The 17,380-nt window shown below is 50.1% G+C and overlaps 1 protein-coding gene across 4 annotated transcripts in view; it reads left to right on the top strand.

Annotated features, from left to right (window-relative positions):
* ATP9A (ATPase phospholipid transporting 9A) overlaps nucleotides 1-16,946 on the top strand; it is a 136,274-nt gene extending 119,328 nt beyond the window's left edge. For 3 of the 4 annotated variants that reach the window (XM_013985463.3, XM_013985465.3, XM_013985464.3), the window contains exons 22-28: nucleotides 104-168; nucleotides 3,065-3,220; nucleotides 6,626-6,690; nucleotides 8,149-8,257; nucleotides 8,818-8,875; nucleotides 10,586-10,789; nucleotides 12,098-16,946. In XM_013985463.3, the coding sequence (XP_013840917.2) occupies nucleotides 104-168; nucleotides 3,065-3,220; nucleotides 6,626-6,690; nucleotides 8,149-8,257; nucleotides 8,818-8,875; nucleotides 10,586-10,789; nucleotides 12,098-12,234 (794 nt within the window). In that variant the 3' untranslated portion in view covers nucleotides 12,235-16,946. 4 annotated transcript variants of the gene reach the window in all.
* The last annotated feature ends 434 nt before the right edge of the window (nucleotides 16,947-17,380 follow it).

Below are 17,380 nucleotides of genomic sequence, written 5' to 3'. Positions count from 1 at the left end.
GCAATGAAAGGCAATGGGTGTGTGATGATTTAAAGTCACAGTGAATAGTGGGGTCACGTTTTCTGCCTCTCCCCTCTTGCCGTCTTTCTCTCTCTGGTCCCAGGGGACGGAGGCAATGACGTCAGTATGATCCAGGAGTCCGACTGTGGCGTGGGCGTCGAGGGAAAGGTGAGCACGTGCTGGGGGGCTGGCTGGTTTCTCCAGAGCGGTCCTTGTCAGGATGTTAGGTGGTTGTGTTGTTGGGCTGGGAGCTGCCCTGCTGCACCAGCTGGAGTTTCTTCTTCCCTCCAAGACGCAGCTTGAATGCTTCTGGAAATTCTAGATTAGAATTACAGAGCATAAGGAGCCATGTATCGTAATTACCTCGTATTACTACCTCGAAGCCAGAGATGCAGCTGTATCTTACAGACAGACAAATGCTGAATCTTTGCTTGCCAAAACCTAATTTTTTTTAAAACAGTGTTTTGCTCCGTTCTTAGGATATAGCGAATGTGCTTCAAACTTTTCCCTGGTGGCGTTGTCAGTTACCACGCTGTGGGATGATCTCTGGGCGATTATGGAAGAATGTGGCCTGGTTTGCCCCTCTCTAAAAGGCTGTGACAGCTGCAATTTTTTAGTTTGTATGTTGCAATATAGTAGTTTTTCTCTTTCCTTCCCTGTCATCTGTGTGCTTGCCTCATAGTTCACCCTGCTCTCTCTTGTCTCTGATTTCAAAATGACTGTAGGCAAGAAGGTTGGGCACCACTTTTGTTAGCACTCTGTGTACAGTAAGAGTACAGAGGCCTCGAGTGAGGGCCAGAGAGGTCCCTCTTTGCATTTCCTTCCATATATTCATGCACTTGGCTAATCCAAAAATGTTGGTTTTTTTTTTTTTTTCCTTTTTCACCTCCCCCTTTTTTTTTTCTTTCTGGTTTTCTGGTTCTCATCCAGTTGACAGTTATTTGAAGTTGCAGAGTTAAGTGATCCTGGAAGATGTGAAGTCTGATATCTATATGCATAGAATTCTTTACACGATGATGCATAGAACTAAAACATTGTTCTTTCTATTAAAAATTATATTCTGGTTTCTTTGGGTTTGGGAATATAAAAGTAAAAAGCGCTCACAGTAAAAATTTGAAACAATTTAGAAATTGACAAGTACATCCTTTATTTAATTTTATTTAATGTATTTATTTTTTGCTTTTTAGGGCCTCACTTGCACCACATGGAGGTTCTCAGGCTAGGGGCTGAATCAGAGCTGCAGCTGCTGGCCTACACCACCGCCACAGCAATGCCAGATCCAGGCTGAGCCTGCGACCTACACCACAACTCATAGCAGCGATGGATCCTTAACCCACTGAGGGAGGCCAGGGATTCAACCTGCATCCTCATGGATCCCAGTTGGGTTCATTAACTGCTGAGCCATGAAGGGAACTCCTATCCTTTTAGACTGCTGTATCAAACTAGTATCATTGGTTATTCTTCTGGAATTTTTGTTTATGTGCAGACTATTAGTTATGGGTATATATACAATTATATACACACACACACATATATAGATGCATAATACACATCCTAAACTTGCATAGATATTATTTTTATGTATAATTTGAAATTAAAAACATACTCTCCATTTTTAAACTCAACTTGCTTAAATCTTAGACTTCCTTCTACATCAGAACTTGTAGATACATCATTAGTTCCCTTAAACTTTTTATTTTGAAAAATGTAACTCCTTCAGAGAAGTTGGAGTAGAACACAGAGCTCCTGCCTGCTCTTTGCTTTAATTTTCTAGTTGCTAACATTTGCCACATTCTCCCTCTCCCTGCTCACCCCTCTCTCTCTGAGACATTTGAAAGTAGGGTGCAGATATAATAACGTTTCCTCCGTATAGCTCAGCTTGGACCTCTCAAGAACAGGGGCATTCTGTCTGCATAAGGAAAGCAGTAGCATCACCGCAAGAGTACCGCTGCTCTGATAATATTATAACATGGTTGGATCTCCCTCGTTGTCCCCAGAATGTTTGAAAAGAACTTGCCAACAACTAGTGAAGGATCACACGTTGCATTTATTAGCGTGTCTTCACATCTCTTTACTTTTCTTTAACGGAGAGCACTTTTCTCCATCTTTTTTGTGTGTGGGTGGAGGGAGGCAGCGTATTGATATTTTTGAAGCATTGCGACAGCTGTAGGACATCCCAGGTTGTCTTTGGGACAGATGGATTGGATTCAGGTTCTGTGTTTTTGGCATCAGGAGCGCATAAGGGGAGTTCATGCCTTGCTGTTGCACCACACCCGGAGGCTGTGACGTCCTTTGGTCCCGTTAGTGACATCTGTCATGTACCTTTACAAATTAGAGAATCCCATTCCACGGCTGCATTATAAATTATTTCCAGTTCTGTGAACGTGTGAAGCTGTGTGTTTGGGAATGTTCAATTTAGTACTGTTAGTAGCTTCAGTTTCCCTGTCTTCTTATGTTTAACTTTTAAGAGAGCTGAGTGTTGAATACCTATCTTTGAAGGATTCATTGCTTCTTCTTCTTCTTTTTGGTCTTTTTAGGGCCGCACCTGCAGCATCTGAAGGTTCCCATGCTAGGGGTTAAATTGGAGCTGTAGCCACTGGCTTACACCACAGCCCCAGCAACGCAGAATCTGAGCTGCGTCTGCAACGTACACCACAGATCACTGCAACACCGGATCCTTGACCCACTGAGCAAGGCCAGGGATTGAACCTGTGTCCTCATGGATGCTAGTCAGATTCATTTCTGCTGAGCTGTGATGGGAACTCCAATTCATTGCTTCTGATATACATTAGAGGTTGGGCCTAACCCCCAAGGCTTACTCTTCAGTCATTCGACCTCCCAATTATGACTGTGATTTAGAATGTTTTTTATTTAAATAAATTCCTCTTTTAAAATCAGATTCAGACTCAGACCACCAACTGTGTATAGCTGGAAACCAAAGAATTTCTCTATTGAAGTTCTTCAAAGATCTCCTTAGAGTGTCTTGCTTTTTCAATTAAAAAAAAAAAAATGTCTGCCTTGACCTCTTGCGCTCCTGATGGTGCCCGATTTCCTCGGATTTTAGGAAGGCAAGCAGGCTTCGCTGGCCGCAGACTTCTCCATCACTCAGTTCAAGCACCTCGGCCGGCTGCTCATGGTGCACGGCCGCAACAGCTACAAGCGCTCGGCCGCCCTCAGCCAGTTTGTGATCCACAGGAGCCTCTGCATCAGCACCATGCAGGTGGGTGGGCAGGTGCACGGTCGTGTGGTTGACATGGTCAATACCTGAGACTCCTTCTCTGCTTTGGGGCTGTTACCCCACTTGCCCAATTTAAATCCAACCCCCAGCCACCACCACATTTCAGGTGCTAGGGCTCAGAGTGCCCCAGAGCCTTCCTGTGTTGGGGGCAAAGGCCACTCTTGCTGTGTGGAGCGGCTGTGGGCGTTGGCACTGGTGCCTGGTTGGGGCTTGGTGCAAAGGAGGTGGTAGGGTAGATGACTGGGGCTCTTATAATTGGGGCGAGTCATTTTCATTGGTTTGCCAGAGGGAAATTTGCAGAGTTAAATGCCACATGAAAACGCCAGCCCTGGGTTTTCCACATGCAGAGTTCAGGACCAGCGGAGAACAGCCACAAAAGAAGCATGACTTGCTTGTCTTGGGTGTGTCCTCTGCCTTAGGCGTCAGGCTGAGTGTTCACAGGGCAGGGTCCCCTGCGGTCCTCACGGTAGCCCGTGGCCATTCTGCAGAAGGAAAGGCTGAGGCACTGTCCCTTGGAGAGTTAGTCCACCCAGGCAGGGCCCCGCGGCCCCTCCCTCTCGATCAGGGTCTCCCCTCTGCCTCCATCCAGGGGGCATGTGGCCACCATTGCAGGGAGTGCCTGGTGAGCGCAGCCTGGCTTCATTAGCTCAGGCCTCAGGCCTCCCAGCGAGTTAGGTCTTGCCTTTTCACAGAGGGGTTCTAGGCTGTGGCTTCTAGGTACTTCCCGCCTTCTCGGCCACAGGCCCCTTCGGAGTCTGTCCTCAGGCAGGAGCAATGAAGTGTGTCCTAAGAAGGAGGCCACAGGGAGGGGAAGAAAACCTTCTGGGTGTTGAAAAACCACTGGCACATTTCCTTCCTTGGGCATTTAGGTGAAAAATACCCCCAGTTAAAGGGACGAGGACGTAGTATCTTGGAAGCCGTGGCCCTGACCATGTTACCAGCTGCCTCTGGGACCTGGAGCCAGTCCCATTGTCACTCTGGGCTTCAGTCTTTCCACCTGGAAACTGGGGATCAGGTCTCTCCATCCCTCCGTTCAAGCATCTTGGCCTTTGCCCCTCCGACAGGGCTCCTTTGAAAAGCAGGGAGGTTTATAAGGCATCAGGTGCTAAAGGCATCCTTACCGTTATTAATAACAATAAAACAGGCCAGCAAATAAACTACAGCGTTGTTTTAATTTGTGGCAAAGGTGTTTAATCATACATGAAAGACACCCTGCCTTCAGGGGTCGAGTGGTGTGGCTTAATTCACCCTCCACTGGCCTCCTCGTGCCTTTGGGGGTTTATGTTTTCAATATCCATTGCATTTATGAGTGAGGGAGCCTTAAAGTGATTTTCATTGACACGATCTAAACTCTAACAGCTGCTATGGTTCATCAGACCACATCTGTACTTTTCGTTAATGTTAGCTCATCAACTGAACTGGGTAATGTCATGGTTTTAATCACTGGGAGATTAATCAGCTTGTCCCTGGGCAAGCACACAAAAGCTGGCTGGATGAGCTGATTTCTGTAAGGCCCGTGTGTTACCATGAACAGCGATTCAGAAAAAACATTTTAGAAAGAGGAGCTGTTGTTTGCACTTTAGAAAAAAAGAAGAAAAAAATCCCAAAAAACAAAAAATCCACCTGTCCACTGTGCTGAAGTGGCTGGCTGAGAGCAAGTTCCATTAGAATTGTACCTTGACAGTGGCCTCTTAGATAAAGACAAGGTGAGATGTTTTTTTTTTTTTTGGCTGCCCATATAGTTTCTGGGCCAGGGATCAGATCCAAGCCGCAGTTGCTACCAAAGCTGCAGCTGCAGCAACGCTGGATCCTTAACCCACTGTGCCTAGCCAGGGATCGAACCTGTACCCCAGTGCTTCCCAGATGCTGTCAATTCTGTTGCGCCACAGTGGGAACTCAAAGACATGGTGTTTTTGATTTACGTGGTGCTCTTTCCAAGGTGAGGGCTTTGTGGTCAGTCTGGCCCTTTTAGAGAAAGAGACTCCTGTTGTTGATACCAAACTGAACCCCTGACATCTTTGCTGCCAGCCCGGGTGAGCAGTCATTTGAAAAGTGGTTTGCACCTTTCCATTCTGATATCATGACCGTGGTGCAGCCAGGGCTGCCCATGACCAGGGCCTGGATGCCCCCTGTTCTGAGCCCCTGGCAGGTGATGAGGAGGTGATGTGTTACATGCGCGTTCACATCCCGAGGCTGGCCCAGCCTTTTCCTTCCGTGTTCAGTTTTTTATAAAGTTTTTAGGTAACAATTTTCCCCGGCCTGCCCTGGGTTTTATACCACAGACATTAGCTTTGAGGTCCCTTAGCTTCTGATGGCCAGTAGATGTCCAGAGAAACAAGGAAGAGCAGCCAGCCTGATTTTACCTCCCCAGCCCATTTTTTTCACTCCCAGTAGCTCATATAGCTAATACTTTCCAAATCAGGAGGCAGACATTTCAGTAGGGGCTTGTAAATGTCTTTATTGCTTTTGTCTAATTGCAAAAGCACAAACTACGGGCTCTTTAAAAATGTCCAAGAACAGTGAAACGTGTAATCTGAGAAGCGAAACGTTTCCTGTGGTGCTACCCTCCAGGGTAGCAGGTGCATAGCCTCCTGGTGGAGGACATTCTTTGCTGTCTGTTTTCCGTACACACGCCAGCTTGTTTATCGGTTGCGCTACTGGAGGAGCAGTCATTCTGAATGGTCGTGGTCAGACCTAGGCTTGAGTCCTGCAGGGCCATTTATCTGCTTAGTCTCCCCTTCTGTAAGATGTAGGGGGTATTAGGAGTTGATCTCATGGGTTGTTCTGAAGATTCACTGAGATCAGATACAGAGTATTCCCGGGCAGCTCATAGAAGGTAATGAATGATCACAGAGGGGCTGAGAGAGGACTCTGCAGCTAATTTCCAAGGCTGTGGCTCCTGGCTCTGTCACCGATGAGCTGTGCTGTCTTGGGAAAGTCACTTAACCTCTCTGTGCCTGACTTCCATCATTTGTAAAACGGGGATGATGATAACAGTACCTGCTTCGTGGTGTTGCTGTGAGAATTAAATGAGCACCGTAACAGTGCAGATGTAAGTACAGTGTTAAGTGTTTTGAAAACTCGTTTTCTTGAGGTTCGGTTGATTTATAGTGTATGAACGCCTGCTCTTACAGCGTAGTGATTTTGTTATGCATACATGTATTTTTTCACGTTCTTTTCCATTATGGTTTATGAGAGGGTGTTGAGTATGGCTCCCTGTGCTGCACAGGAGGACCTTGTTGTGTATGCATCTGTTGCTATCATAGTTTACACCTGCCGATCCCCAGCTCCCGCTCCATCCTTCCCCCACTGGCGGTTATTTTTATGATGCAGCATAAGGGCTTTGGTCATGGATTCTGGTAACGTTCTCCTTTTTCTTTGGCACAGGCTGTCTTTTCCTCTGTGTTTTACTTTGCCTCCGTTCCTCTCTATCAAGGATTCCTCATCATTGGGTAAGGAAGCCCAGGCAAGGTATTCATTTTCAGTGAAACCTCCCTAAAATGCCGGAGAAGAAAAAAGCAACATTGTGTAAAGACCCCTGCCGTCCCCAAGGTGCCAGTCAAGGCAGGTCTGGCCAAGTAGTTGAGAACCTGGTTGAATGATATGTTTTGAACTGGGAAGCCCTTGAGCGGGCTGCGGACGTGGAGTCCGCCGTGCTCCTGGTCCAGAACGCTTGGCCCACCTTTGTACCTGGCGGGTGAAAAATGCCTGCCCTCCAGACCCTGAGCTGTCAGCTCATTGGCAAGCCAGGCAGGCTTGAAGCTTCACAGACTCGGTAATTTCACTGGAGTCTTAGGAATAGTGGAAGGGGGATCTGGAACGTACCCGCCCCCACCATGGCTGCCCGCAGCAAACTGTCCCCACCGTTGGGTCTCTGAGGCGGGCCGGAGCCGTGGTCTCTCTGGGGTACACCTCATAGAGCTTGGCCACTGTGTGCCATGGATCTGTGACACACGGTGTCCCTTGGGCGTTTACTGCCACGAAAGCCACCCCTGTTCCTGACCTGGAATTTATGACGTTCCTTTTGGCCTTTGCTGAGGATGTGCTCAGTCTCTGCGTTATGCAGGTAGGTGGAGTCTGGGTACCGCATGCCCTAGAGAGAGATGCTGGCGGGAGGTCTCCTGGGTCCCAAGGCCGGGAAGCACAGAGAGGCCGGTGGTCCCAGGGGAGTCCTACAAAGTACCTCTTGTCTTCTTATGTTCAGCCTGCAAGGAGGCACTGAAATTCTGCCTGCTTCTAATTGGAAAAACAGACTGTCCTTAGTCCGTTTCTGGAAAAGTGGCAGAACCTGCCAGAATAGAGCCAGGGATCCCCTGAGCCATGCTCCACACAGCCTCCCGTCATCTGCGCCCTCTTCCCTCCTGGTTTTTGTCTCCTCTCTTCCCCCCTCACCTCCAGCCACACTGGCCACCTTGCTCTTCACCAAACAGGATGGACACGCTTCCACCCCAGGGCCTTTGCACTTGCTGTTTTCTCTGCCTGGGATGCTCTTCCCTCGGATACTGGCATAGCTGCCTCTCACTCTCGTGGGTGTTTCCTCAAATGTGGCATCTCTGGTTCACTCCCTGAAAAATCGCGCACCCCCCCCCCCATGGCTACTTCCCCTTCTGCATCCTGTCTTCTTCCTCTGCCCTTACCCCCCGCACGCGGTACGTTGACTAAATTTGGTTGTTGACTCACTGACTAGCACGGACGCTTTCCGAGGGCAGGCATTTTTCTCTCTTTTTCATCTTGAGGCTCCACTGCTTCAGAGTGGCCCTGGCACCTTCTAGGTACTCCATACACAGTTGTTGAATGAATGAGTGGAAATTGGGCTCCAGAGGCGGTTGGGGGTGGTGGGGGGGCCCGGGGGGGACCCCATCGCTCGGTTCCCCTGGATGAGTCTTACCTGTGGTGGTTTTTTCTCCCAGGTACTCCACCATTTACACCATGTTTCCCGTGTTTTCTCTGGTTCTGGACAAAGATGTCAAGTCAGAAGTCGCCATGCTGTACCCCGAGCTCTACAAGGATCTCCTCAAGGTTCGTGGAGCCCCCTCCTCCCCTCCCCAGCCCTCATTTCTTCTTCCGTCTCTCCATCTCTCCTTCTCGCACCGTATTTCACACACACCCTCCGTGTCCAATGTGAATACGTGACCTGGAGGCTTTCTTACCTTGGGGAGGAAGGCCTGGGAGGTAATATTTCTTCTTAAAGTAACCTATGCACACGTAGAGAATATTAAACTGTGCAGGGATATGAAATGAAAACAGACCAACTAGGACTTTTTAAAAAGCCCCCAAGAGTCTCATTTCATAGCTGCAGCTTGTGTCTATCCCTCGAAATGCTCTTGTGTGCACTTCTGAAAACATGTGGGTGAGTAATTTCATGTATCTGTCCTCCAGGGGTTTTTAATAAAGAGCATTTGTTTCTATCTGGTATTCACTCTCTTTAAAACACATAATTTCTCGAATGTATTTAGGTGTGTGCGCGCCACTTTTTCGAGGCAAACAGGCAGCTTGTCTTGTCTGGTGGGTGAAGAGTGGCTTAAGGGCGGCTGGAGGAGCCCGCGGTCACCTGCTCTGTCTTCCTCTCCCTCCCTCAGGGGCGGCCGTTGTCCTACAAGACATTCTTAATCTGGGTTTTGATCAGCATCTATCAAGGTAAGGGAGAGGGAGACCTCCTGTTGTCCTGTGCCCTGGCCTTGGCCCAGGGGTCAACGTTACCGCTCTCTTGTCTGTAGAACACGAAGAGAAGCAGCTAGAATCCTAAAGGCGCAGTCAGGAGTGTGGCCTTGAGCCCCGAGGAGACCCCTCTCAGGCCGTTCTAAGGACTTGATCACTCGGTACAAAGTCACACGGGCCCCGTGGGGCTGTCAGCGTAACCGAGACGAAGTCAGCGAAAAATAGAACTCGTACGAACCAAGCCTGCTAGGGTGTTCCAGTCATCGTAACAAAAAGTGGTTGGTTTCTGGAATGTTCTGCTATTTTTTTCCTGAGGTCAAATTATAGTTTTTGAAAAACATTATTTACGTGTCTCCTCCAGAGAGGGTCCCTCAGACCGTAGAGGCTTTGGAAAACGACTTGCTGGACTGGGAGAAGAAAATAGCAGAACCTCTCTTAGTGTTTTTTCCTCACTCCTTTTAGAGTCTCTGTCTCTAGGTGTGTTTTATGATGTAGCTGACAAACTCGCACGGTGCTCCTGCCATCTGTGTCTACGCAGGAGCACATGTAGGTTACAAATATACATGGTACATTAGGGATCTGCTCTTTTTCTTTTTGTAAACCGGTGGGATGCACAGTCAAAGTGTAGAGACAGTTGGATTTGTCAGCAGGAGGCTAAGCTGTCATTAAGACGATGTGAAGGATAGCAAAGCGAGAGACGCGTGTCTGGTTGAAGCAACCAATCCTGCATGAAAGTTTATAGCGACAGGCGGGGGTGCTTCATTGCACCTGCCCCGTCCCCAGGGCTGTTATGAAAGGTAGTCCCTTGAGGCGTTTTCGGGTTTAAGGTCTCCTGTCTCTGTTTTTCAGTAATATTCTGCTGCTAGTGTTTCTGATCAATGGGGGATATTATCCATTCAGTTCCTGTGACACTGGATAAGACTTACCTATACTTTTCTCCTCAGTGTAAATGCCTAATTCTTTGAATGTCTCTCTTGGTTGCCTCTATCATTGTGTGTGCATGTGTGTGTGTGTGTGTGTGTGCGCGCGCGCGCGCGTGCACGCGTGTGTGTAGGGTGGAAAGGAGACAACATAATATTTACCATCATACCTTTTGAAGATAGGCCATTCCGTAGTGCTCTGCATATTCACATTGTTGTGAAATAGATCTCCAGAATGTTCGCCTCTTGCAGAACCGAAACTCCACTCAGCCACAGAGGCCTCTTTCCTTCTTCCCCGTGGCCCCTAGTAAGCCCCGGCCTACTCCTGCCCCTGTGAATAGAACGGCTTTAGGTCCCTCATCTGAGTGGGAGCGTATGGTATCTGTACTTTGGTGGATGGCTGTGTCTGTCCTTAAAAACTTCTATTTCTGATTTCACCCAGTCCAGCTAGTTCCTCCCCCTCTTGCCTCTCTCGCTTTTCTCCTCCCCTCCCCTCCCTTTCTTTCTTCCTCTCTCTCTCCTTCTCTGTCCAGTTGTAGACTCTGTATGATATGAGGTCAGCAGGGAACGTAGGAAAATGCCTCTTTCTGAAACCTCCGTAAAGTACCTCTCGTTAACCTCTTTAGCAAGTGGTACCTTTCGTGTCTGAATGGGGGGAGATAAAAGGAACGGGCTGTGAGCGGAAAAAAAAGAGCGGGGCTCCGGCTCGCAGCAGCAAGGGCTGCTCGGACAACCGAACCCCCTGCTCCGGCTCGGCCCGTGTTTGCAGGGAGCACCATCATGTACGGGGCGCTGCTGCTCTTTGAGTCGGAGTTCGTGCACATCGTGGCGATTTCCTTCACGTCGCTGATCCTCACGGAGCTGCTGATGGTGGCCTTGACCATCCAGACCTGGCACTGGCTTATGACGGTGGCAGAGCTGCTCAGCCTGGCCTGCTACATTGCTTCCCTGGTGTTCCTGCATGAGTTTATTGGTAAGAACCCCCACACACACATTTAAAGCCCACCTGTCAGGTCCAGGGGTTCCGCCAACCTAGGAGGGAAGGCAGTCTTGCCAGCGCTGGTGTCCTGGGCCCCTGGTCCACCAGGCCTCGGTCCTCACTGCCCGCCTTTCTTCCCGGCATCCCTTGGGACAAGTGGCAACTGAGAATCAGCCTCTTGGAACTGACACCCTTGGGCCATAATCTCCATATGGAGTGCTTTCTTTAAAACCGCGCCATGCCCACAGGCTTAGACGGGGATTTGTTTAATCCTGCAAGGACCTGGTGGGCTTCTCTGGGCAATGTGAGCATCCCTGTCTTGCTGGAGAGTAAATGATAGTCCAGCAGGACTTCGCACTGTCAGTAGCTTGAGAAACTGCCGCAACAAAGTGTCTTCCATCGCACCTCGTTTATCAGCAGATGCTCCTTAAGTCGGTCTTGATCAAGGAAGAAAGATCAGTCCCACAAAAATCGTAGTCTTAGAGCAGTTTCATAGTTGTTTGAAAAGTCCCTCTGAATGGATTTTGTGAGCACCTACTGTGTGCCCCTCAGTTCGAGGCTGAGGCGTCACAGAGGCTTAGAAGATGTGAGTTTTGCCCTCAGGAAGCTTTGGTTGGTGGCCTTAGACGTGGACCAGCCAGAGGACTGGGTGAGCAGCACATAGGTGGGGCCCTGGGCCTGGCACTTAGTAGGTGCTCTCTCAGTGTCTGCTGCATTTCCTCAGCCTGTGCTCCAGAGGCGGGGAAGGTGTCTGTCGTGGTGTCCACTCCTGGTGCTGTTGCAAACCAGTAGCTGTCACTCCCCTTGTGCAAAACCTTGTAGCTACAGGGTTCACTGTCCTGCAGGGGGAAGGGGAGCTGGCCCACCCCCCGAGGTCACGTGCTTCCTGAGGAGGGGCCTCCGCCCCCTTCGCACCCCCCTCAGGCCCAGCTCTGGCATCTGTGACCATCACTGAGATGACGGGAGAAAGTTGCTGGCAAGCAGAAACGCGGGTTTTTGCATCGCTTGCTGCTGGGTTGAGAAGGAAGATCTCCAGCTGTCAGAATCCAAATCAAAAACACCTGGAAGGGTTTTTCTTTTTGCCGGTAGTTTTCTGAGTTGGTGAAAATAGCATTTCACGGAAGATCCAGGAGCTCCTGAGGCCACTCAGAGGGAGGAGGAGGGAGGCGGGAGGGTCAGGCTGGCGGCCGGTGGACCGAACAGCGCATCCCCTCTGGGGGTGGGGGGGCCGCCTGTGCGTGTCCCCCCCTGCCCCCTGGCCACGGCCCTGCCCGCTCACCGCCGTCCCCCATTTGCTTGCAGACGTGTACTTCATCGCCACCTTGTCGTTCCTGTGGAAGGTGTCTGTCATCACGCTGGTCAGCTGCCTGCCCCTCTACGTCCTCAAGTACCTGCGACGACGGTTCTCCCCTCCCAGCTACTCGAAGCTCACGTCCTAGGCCGTGTGCTGGGCAGAGGACCCGGTCTTTCCCGGCGGGCGGAGTTCAAGTTGCGTTTCTACGACCCGCCGTCTGTGGATTGTGCAGCAGCGGCTCCCCGGCGCAGCGCCCCCCACCCCGTGAAGAGGCTCTGCGCGTCCTCGGGGCCCCAACACCCGGGAGACAGGAGGGGGGGCTCCTCGGCGGTGCCCACGCCAGCCTGGCTGCACCTCTGGGGATGCGGAGTCGGGTGAACGTGACCGCATGAACACTGGTGACTCGGCCGAGAGATTTGCGTATGGGGTCACTGTGCAGGCTTCCTCGTGACTTGAATTTTGTTGTCCTGTGATAAAAGTGGCTGTCTCGTGGAAGATGGTAGCGGGCGTTTCGTTGTTGGTGTTTTCAGCAACCCTAATGTGTGTGCCCTTTTTGCGTCTTTCTGCTCTTCAAAAGCTGGTTTCAGAGCAAGATGAAGCTCTTGGTGTAGGTTTGGGGGGAAAGACAGTGATGTTTGGTAAAAAGTTAACTAGATGATAATCTCAACTTGGAAACGCTAAGTATCCTCTTTAAGGCAGCCTTGCTCCCTGAAATGGTGCTGGATTCCCAGGATCACAGAAAAGTGAACGAGGAGAGCGCGCGCGCGCGACGTAAATCTAACACGTCACCCTTGTTCTGATTCAGCATCTGCAGCCCCGGAGTTAACTTCACCTGCCACCTCGTAAAAAAGTTTCTGAGGTGTTGTCTTGCTTTGTTCAGACCTGGTATTGATTATAAAGCCCGGGGCTGTCTGAGGACACCCTCAGGCATTTTCAGCAGCCTTGTCTTAGCAGGAAACGTGCCACTGAGCAGCCCCTAAATGTGTCGACAGTGTGATAAGAGACTGGGCTCATTCTTCAGACAGCGCAGCACATGTGGCTCAGACCTTCCAAGTCCAAAGTGAAAGGGTCAGGGACTGGGCTCTGCCACCGAATCTGTTTCCTGTTAGGAGGAGTCACCCAGGACAGAGGGACAGAGGCAGAGGCATCTCCGAGCATTACCACTCATCAGTGGCAGCTTCGAGCAAGGAGCCCCACTGGGAGGGGACCGGGCTCCGTCCTGCTGCCTGCGGGTTTCTGGGGTGGGGGGGAACTGGCTGAAAGGCAGCCGGGAATAGAGATGCTTCTCCCCTCCGGGCTGGGGCCCAGGCGGGTGTGTTTCTTATAAAGCTGTGGCTTCTTGTTTCAGAGCAAGAGGAGAATTTGCAAGCACTGGACGTGGCAGGGCAAGGCTTTCTGGGGTTTTCAAGTCTCTCCTGGCAGAAGCCACATGTGCATGTGCCCTAACGGTCAAGCTGCTGGATCTGCAGGAGCTGACTTGTGAGAGCTTCGGTTTGTGATTGAGTCTTTATGAGTCTGTACCTTCCACCCCGTCAGCCCGGTACTTCCTCATGTGCTTCACAGGTATAGGTTATGGCCAGCACCCGAGCTAGGGTAGGCGCGCTCTCGGAGAGCTGGGGACCCGAGGAGCAGATGGTCCTCGACTTCGGAGCCCTCGCCATGCTCATGTATTTCTGTTGCCCTTTTACAGCTTTCCAGAATAACAGTACGTCATGGGCACGGGTAAATTAGCTGTGACATCACGTCTCTTTGTGTTTCAAGCTTGCAGTTTTGCAGTATTTTCCCCCTTCTGTTCCAGCCATCTCTGCCACACAGAAAGCATCTACAGAAAATAAACGTTGTGTTGAATGCATGGTTATTTAAGACGAAGATCTTTGTCCAAAACTTTGAGAAAGGGTGAGCCAGTCTGACTTTTTAGCTGGGTGGCTCATGTGCTTTCAGAGGTGGAGCGGCGGAAAGGTGTGCCCAGCATCTTTGCACCTGTCAGCTTGGAAGTCAGCCTGTAAAACTGAGAGTCTAAAGGTAGTTCTGCTCTGAGTTCCCAAACCCTGAACTTGACCTTGTTCACAGACCGGTGGTGGCTCCTGCAGGTAGGTCTTGATTGTGGATCCCTCGTTGGGAAATGTTTATATGTTTCCAGCAGAGACAGGGAAAGAAAATGGCCTCTTTCCCTTAATTCCCAAATGTGATCGGAGCCGTGCCTAGAAGTCACAGGTGCCCATTTCTGCTGTCAGTGTCGTCTCAACCACACCCTGTCCAGGCTGTCCTGGGGGAGGCAGTCCAGGGCGAGAGGCAGCCGTGGCCGTGTTGGAGAGCCACCTCGCCTGCGGGCAGCCTGCTCGCACCCCCTGCTTCAGGTCCTGAGTGTCTGGGCCTGATGCGCCTGCTTCTCCAACCCCGGAGCCCCCCCCCGGGGCGGGAGCCCGGAGTCACAGAGAAGGTCTGCCCCTGCCCTGCACGCAGCAGGCTGCACCCCGGCAGGGCACCAGCACACACGGTGCTTTCCTGGCGGGGAGGTGGGCAGAAGGCAGAGAAACTTCAAACCCCAAACCTGAGCTGTCGTACGCACAGGACACTCCTGAGTTCTTAAACCTTAAGCAGAAGGATTCTGTTCACCGGTCGGGAAGGAGCCGAGGAGACAGCCTGGACACCGTAAGACGCCCCTCGCCTTGGAACTCAGTGGCCCCAAGTCTCCGACAGCCAGTTTAATGTGAGGCCAGAGGCCCCCGGGCACACAGCGCGGTTTAAATACTTTTCCTCAAAGAAAAAATGACCACTCCCCCTGCCCTTCAACCATACTAGGTGTTTTCTGTCAAAATAGCTGACTTTTATTATTTTACGGTTATTCTTCTTATGGTTTTGGATGAGGTTGTGTGCGTGGGAAAGCGAGGGATCCGTTTGGCATCTCTTTCTCCTTCCTACCCACCTCCCTTCTTTTGGGAAAATGACCAGACCGTCTTCTCCATCTCCCCCCCCCCCCCCCCCGTCTTTATGGCCGCACCTGTGGCCTATGGAAGTTCCCAGGCTAGGGGTCGAATCAGAGCTGCAATGGCCAGGCTACACCACAGCCACTCGGGGGCCAAGCCTCATCTGCCACCTACACTGCAGCTTGCCGCAATGCCAGATCCTTAACCCACTGAGCAAGGCCAGGGATCGAACCTGCATCCTCATGGATACTATGGTGGGTTCTTAACCCACTGAGCCACAGTGGGAATTTCCAAGCCTCTCCATCTTGAGGGATTTCTTCTTTCTGCCCGTCTAATTTTGCGAACGGGCACGTGCATTTGAGTGTGTTGTCATTGGTGCTTGATGCGACTGGATGGCACTGACTCGGGCTGCTTGGGGCAAAGGACTTCACTCCAGTGCGGTGAAGAGCCTCTGGGGCCCAGCTGGGCATTGGAACAAACCATCTGTGTATAGCCACCTGCAGCTGGGAGGCCCGGAGCAGGATTCCTCCCACTTTTAGCTTTATTATATCCAGATCCCAGACTCGATTCCTTTAAGTGAAACCCTTTTTCGTAGCCGTGATCTTAAAGATCAGCGTCTGATTACCCATTCCTCCATGTTTTCTGCTGAAAGTTTGGGTTATACTGACAATATTTTTGAGTGTATTTTGGCTTTTGTGCTCATTGGAAATTGACACGATTGTGCCTGTTTTTCTTCCTCCAGACCTTTGCTTTTATACTCTCTTTTGCTTTTATTGGGGTGGGGTTGGGAACGCGGTCACGCCTTCATGGGGCAGCATTTTAAACCTCTGCCGAAACTGCAGATGGACCTACACGTTCTTGTGCCCCGTCCGACTTGAGGTCACAGCCATCAACCGTTTGTATCCTTGACCTTTTTTGTGTGTTCGAAACGTGTGTACGTGTGTTTGAGGTCACCTCAAGTGTTTTGAAGACTTTCTTGGTTTTATTGCATTAAAGTCCCGTCCCTCTTGGCTTTGTTCTCATTAAGAAATATACAAGGAGCTTTACAGCTTTTTTTCCGTCTCCCTTTCTCTTAATGTAAAACTTTCTTGCAGTTGTTGATATATACTTCTTAGGAAAGATTTCCATTTACTCTGTCCATTCCATCTTGGAAAAAAAACGTACTTTGTGCTTTGCGGCGGAACCGAGACACACGTGAGCAGCCCTGCTCGTATTTGGAGCCGTGCGGCACCGTCTCATGGAGCTCATCATCCCCGTGGCTCTGTCTTCCCCAAGGCTGTGTGGCTGGAGACACTGTCTCTTGGTGTCACTGGGCAGTGTCCCTGAATATTGTATTTGTGGGGGGCAGGTGGGGAGCGTGGCATTTGTCCCCCAGCTTGCGGCTCCTGTGTTATCTCGTTGGCGTGGGGGGGACCGTGAACTTCTCGAGGTCTCCTTGACGTCCTCAGTAATAGGTTATCTGTGATCCTCATGGCAAGTGTTCACCAGGACAGCACTTTTTGATTAGAGGGAAGCTCTGGTACAGAGCTTGAATGTAGCAGGAACTCCCAGATGATTTAAATTCTTGATCCTGTGATGACACGTGATCCTGCGTGATTTGAGCGGTTCAACTTTCATTGTCTGCCAGCGTGGCTTGTCGCTGTTGCCCAATAAAGCTTGTGTACTTTCTGCCTTGGGGGATCATTTTAATTTGTGCAGAAACATGAAATTCTGGTGTCAAAATGAGGGCTTTTTCTTACAGTGCTCCTGTTTTGTGTGTATCTCATGGTACGTAAACTGTAAATAGCTTTTTCTCCAGTTAAAGTGTTTTAATTTCAGCAAAACAAAACCCCCAAACCCATGCATTATTTATTATTCTGTGCTGTTGTCTATTCCAGACGTGTCAGAATTTCAAAACATGATCTGTATAAATAGAAAAAAGACAAACATATTTTATGATTCATATTTTATTTATGCACACAGTCCTTGATTGCTTTGGATCCTCTTTTCAAATTTTTTTTTATTTTTTAAAAATTTAATTGGAGTGCAGTTGACTTAAAAATGTTGTCTTAGTTCCAGGTGTGCAGCAGAGTGGATCAGCTGTGTGTCTGTTCCTCTTCAGATTCCTTTCCCATTTAGGTCACCACAGAGTATTGAGCAGACCCCTCTTTATTTTCCCACCGAGTGATGGAAGATTTAGGAACCCGGTCGCTTAAGTTTTAGGGAGAAGTGGATTTTAAGCTGTTATGTAGGCTGCAAAGGACATCGTGTTCTGGTCGTTTAATTCAGTGATCCTCAACCAGGGGTGATTTTGTCCCGCCGGGGACATGGGGTCATGTCTGACGTCATTTCTGGTTGTCACCGCGCGGGGGGTGGTGCTCCGCT

Source organism: Sus scrofa, chromosome 17 (assembly GCF_054392235.1).
Source record: "Sus scrofa isolate SSC_HxYL_T2T_F1_AM1 chromosome 17, Sscrofa_HxYL_maternal_Yorkshire_Landrace_v2.0, whole genome shotgun sequence".
Lineage (NCBI taxonomy): Eukaryota > Metazoa > Chordata > Mammalia > Artiodactyla > Suidae > Sus > Sus scrofa.
Note: the sequence above shows the minus strand (reverse complement) of the source record. Positions and strands in the feature narration are given on the sequence as shown.